At 28.8% G+C, this 3,990-nt stretch overlaps 1 protein-coding gene across 1 annotated transcript in view; it reads left to right on the forward strand.

Annotated features, from left to right (window-relative positions):
- Positions 1-2,479, forward strand: part of LOAG_16832 (hypothetical protein) — a gene marked incomplete at both ends in the record, with an annotated part of 4,629 nt that extends 2,150 nt beyond the window's left edge. Inside the window, 5 exons of the mRNA XM_020449491.1 lie at positions 156-377; positions 654-720; positions 918-1,016; positions 1,383-1,761; positions 2,136-2,479. Of these exons, the coding sequence (XP_020306979.1) occupies positions 156-377; positions 654-720; positions 918-1,016; positions 1,383-1,761; positions 2,136-2,479 (1,111 nt within the window). The remainder of the gene's footprint in view (positions 1-155; positions 378-653; positions 721-917; positions 1,017-1,382; positions 1,762-2,135) is intronic.
- Between the last annotated feature and the right edge of the window lie 1,511 nt (positions 2,480-3,990).

The raw sequence follows: 3,990 nt of genomic DNA on the forward strand, positions 1-3,990 counted from the left end.
TATATATATATATATATATATATATATATATATATATATATATATATATATATCTTTTCTTATTGTTTGGTATTTTTTTGTGAGTAAAAAATCTGAATGTAAGATTTATAAATTGCAATTTTTGACGGAACTAATGAATCATTTTTCTTTTTCAGCGATTTGACGACATCAATGCTTGAATCAGGCCATGCAATGCCTCAATGTTCCTATACATTACATCGGGATTCCCCGAATGGACCGGTATTACGATATGGTCGAGTAGGTGACATTGTATTTCATGTCTGGGATTGTCCCTCAGATGTTTATGCAATGCTTATTCATAGCTGTTATATCTTGGATGGACAAGGTGGAGAACACCAAGTTATCGACGAAAATGGGTACAATTCTTTTAATATTTAAAATTTTTTCGTTTCATTTGAATTTATCGAAGTTTTCATAAAGATCATTGAAGCTATCAAACGTTGTTTTAAATTTTTTGTACGGGAAAATATTATCAAAATATATTAACGTTTGATATTTGAATTAAAAGTAAATTTTGCATTTCAATCGATTTTGACTTTTTTTTCAACATTTTAAGACATAATTTACCGGAAGTAATATGATTTGTTTGACAGCTTAACAAATTTCGAATTGAATAAATATAAATCTTGCAGATGTTCAACAGATGATTTTATTATTCCACAATTGACATATTCTAATGAACTGACTCGTAGCTTTGCGGTTAGTTGAATAACCTTACTTTGTACTCATCTTTTTTAAATTAATTAATTAATTGAATATTAGATTTTCATTTCATCACCACTTTTGCTCTGTCATATATCCTGTATTTTGTATTTTAAGATGCTGAAAGTATATCCTTTTTTCTCATTATCTGCTTCCAAGATAATCCCAAATTTCTATAACATTTTTTTTTTCAGGGAGCAAGTGTTGTCAACCTGCCGGATCGAGAATCGATTTATTTCAGTTGTCAAGTGAAATTATGTTTCAAGAAAGGCGATTACTGCACCAATGTGACGGTAATTTAAGATATTTTAACTTTTTTCTCACCCTCCCTCTTGCTTACTCCCTGTCTCCCTCGTTCTCTTCCTTCCTCTCTCTCTCTCCAAAGAATTTTGAAAATTCAAGTTTCTTACAAGATTTATTTTGCTAAATCCATACCTAACTGTATCTTTTCAATCCATACAAATCAAGCATTTTTGTAAAGTTTAAATGAACTTTTGCAATGATTTTTAACCATTTTTATGGCTATTTATAACTATTGTCAACTTTGATTTGTCACCTATTGCTTATTCATTCAATATTTTATACTTATCTATCAGCCATTGATTATATGCTATTTCATTTTGGTTTTAGAGGAAAAAAAATGAAAAGAAAATTTGCAGCCACCACGTTGTAATGATCAAATTTTTGCTACTACAAATTCGAAAGAAGATGCGAAACATATTGAAGATGAATTACAAAGCGATCAACTTTTGTATACAACCACTGGTCCGCTTGCTACGTCAAATACCATCCGGATTGTCCAGACCGTTCCGCCCAATACTCTGATTTCTCCATCATCCAGGAAATCATCTGAGCTCCAAACTTTGCCAGCCACTTCACCATTTACTAATCATTTCACTACCGTTGTCAAACTACCTGATGAAATGATCGCAAATTCGTCATATATTTTCAAGAATGAAATTCCAAAACGAAACAGATTTCCGGAATATCGTAAACAACAAAATGATAGTAACATAGAGTTTAGTGACGAAATAGAAGGTTAATTGCTTCTTTTTGTTACTTATGTTTTGTTTACTTTACAAATGATTTCCTATTTGTTTAAGTTTTGACTAATTTTCTTTTCTTTGCAAGCTTACCTGAAGCAATAATCAAGCAAAGATGTGGTAGTTTTTCTTAAATTCATTTAACTAATTAGTAGTATTTTGGCTTTCAGTGAATATTTTTGAATGATATAGGTGTGAATTAGAGATGTGACAAAAAGTAGGACTGCATATTTCACAAGATAATCTTCGATGTCTTTCGTTTACAGAATTCAAAATCTGTGAAATAAATTTATTTTCTTAACTATCGGTAAAAATTATAACAATAAATTGAGAATTATTAAAATTTGCTAAAAATTTTTGTGCTTACAGGTTCGGGAGAGAATGGAAATTTGTTAAGTATGAGTACAACAAATGACCAATCTATCATAACTACTGGTCATATTACTGTCAGTAATACTGGAACTTTAAGTAAAATCTCTAAGATAATAAAAGCAGCAGCAACAACAACAACAACAGTAACTACTACTGCTACATCAACAATAACAACAGCTTCTGGGATAGAAATTGTACGGGAAATAAATTCAACGAGAGGTCGACGAACAGTCCCTGAGAATGATTATAATATCGTTGATTTGGATGTTGCAACACCACAATTGAAAATTCTCGAAGAAGATTTTGGCAAGTATTACTTCTTCAGAAATATCATTTATTGATTTTCACAAATAACAAAAGTTTCAAATTCGAAACTGCGTGTGTTTGTCTGTCTATGGCTCTATCTGTGTGTACTTTGTTAACCTTTTCCTGTTTAATGAAAAATTTAATAATTGTTTTGCCCTGCTATATTCGGTCCTTTGTAAGAGATTTTAGAGAATCAGTAAGGGTTGAAAAAGAAGCTGAAAGAAAGAAACATGAGACGTGTCACATAGTCATTTACACTTTTCTATCTTACCCATTGTAATTACCATAATTTTAATTACTCACTGGTTATCATTAATATAAAATTAATTAAATCTCATAATTTCATTACAGATTTACCGGAACAACCGATAAAATCAAGTTTATTAAATGATCGTCGTGAAGAAGGCATATGCATACCAGTGTTAAGTATATGGATTCTTTCCGCATTCTCATTGGTGTCCATATCAATAGCTGTGGCGACATTCATTTATTCCAGACTATCTAGTCGGAAAATGGCACTGTTTTATCATTATTAGGCTATCAAACTCTTCCTCTCTTATTTCATTATTCCAAATTTTTGGGTATAAAATTAAATTTGTGCCTAAAAATTTGAAATGATGTGAAAAAAAGACCAGAGACGATTCGAACAACTCACGCATTTCTTAAATTTTAATTTTTTCATTTTTTTAAAATTGTGTTTCCTCCGAGATTAACTTTAATCAATATCTCTTGATCAATATTACTGTAACTTAGTGTTTAACTTATACCTGAAAGTTAAACTTGCGTAATTAAATTGACTTAAACCATTTCCAATAATGTTAGGTTATTTGTACGCTATGCAATAATTATATTTAATTTCCGCCAATACTTCTTTTGTTTGTTGTTAATGGTATTCTTTTTTACTTCGCTGTTTTATTTAGTGCTAATTTCATCAATCACAACGTTTACATTTGTAATTTAAGGTATTGTGTTGTTACGGAAATGATAGGAGTAAATGAATGAAATTAGGGAAACGAGTGGATAAATATTGTATAATAACACACGTAAATATACGTGGTGTATATGTGGTTAATGAGATGATAAATTACGAGAAATAGTTTATAATGATCTCGATAAAGAAGACATTAAGCAGAGAAAGATTAACAACAGAAAAATGAAACCTAAAATAGATTCAGTGAATTTAAATGGAACGAATTTAAAAATTAACACTTAAAGTAAACTTGTCAACTTTATACGAAAAATTACTATCGATTATTTTCATATAACTTGCTAAAAGAATCATTCCTCGCACATTCCCTCCTAATTACGGTTAATTTTAAGTTTCTTCGGATTTTTTTCAGCTTATAATGGTAATAATGCTGTGGTAATAATGACTGATAATAACAATAGTAATAATAATAATAATAGTAATAATAATAATAATAGTAATAATAATAATAATAGTAATAATAATAATAATAGTAATAATAATAATAATAGTAATAATAATAATAATAATAATAATAATAATAATAATAATAATAATAATAATAATAATAATAATATA

Source organism: Loa loa, assembly GCF_000183805.2.
Source record: "Loa loa unplaced genomic scaffold supercont3.22, whole genome shotgun sequence".
Lineage (NCBI taxonomy): Eukaryota > Metazoa > Nematoda > Chromadorea > Rhabditida > Onchocercidae > Loa > Loa loa.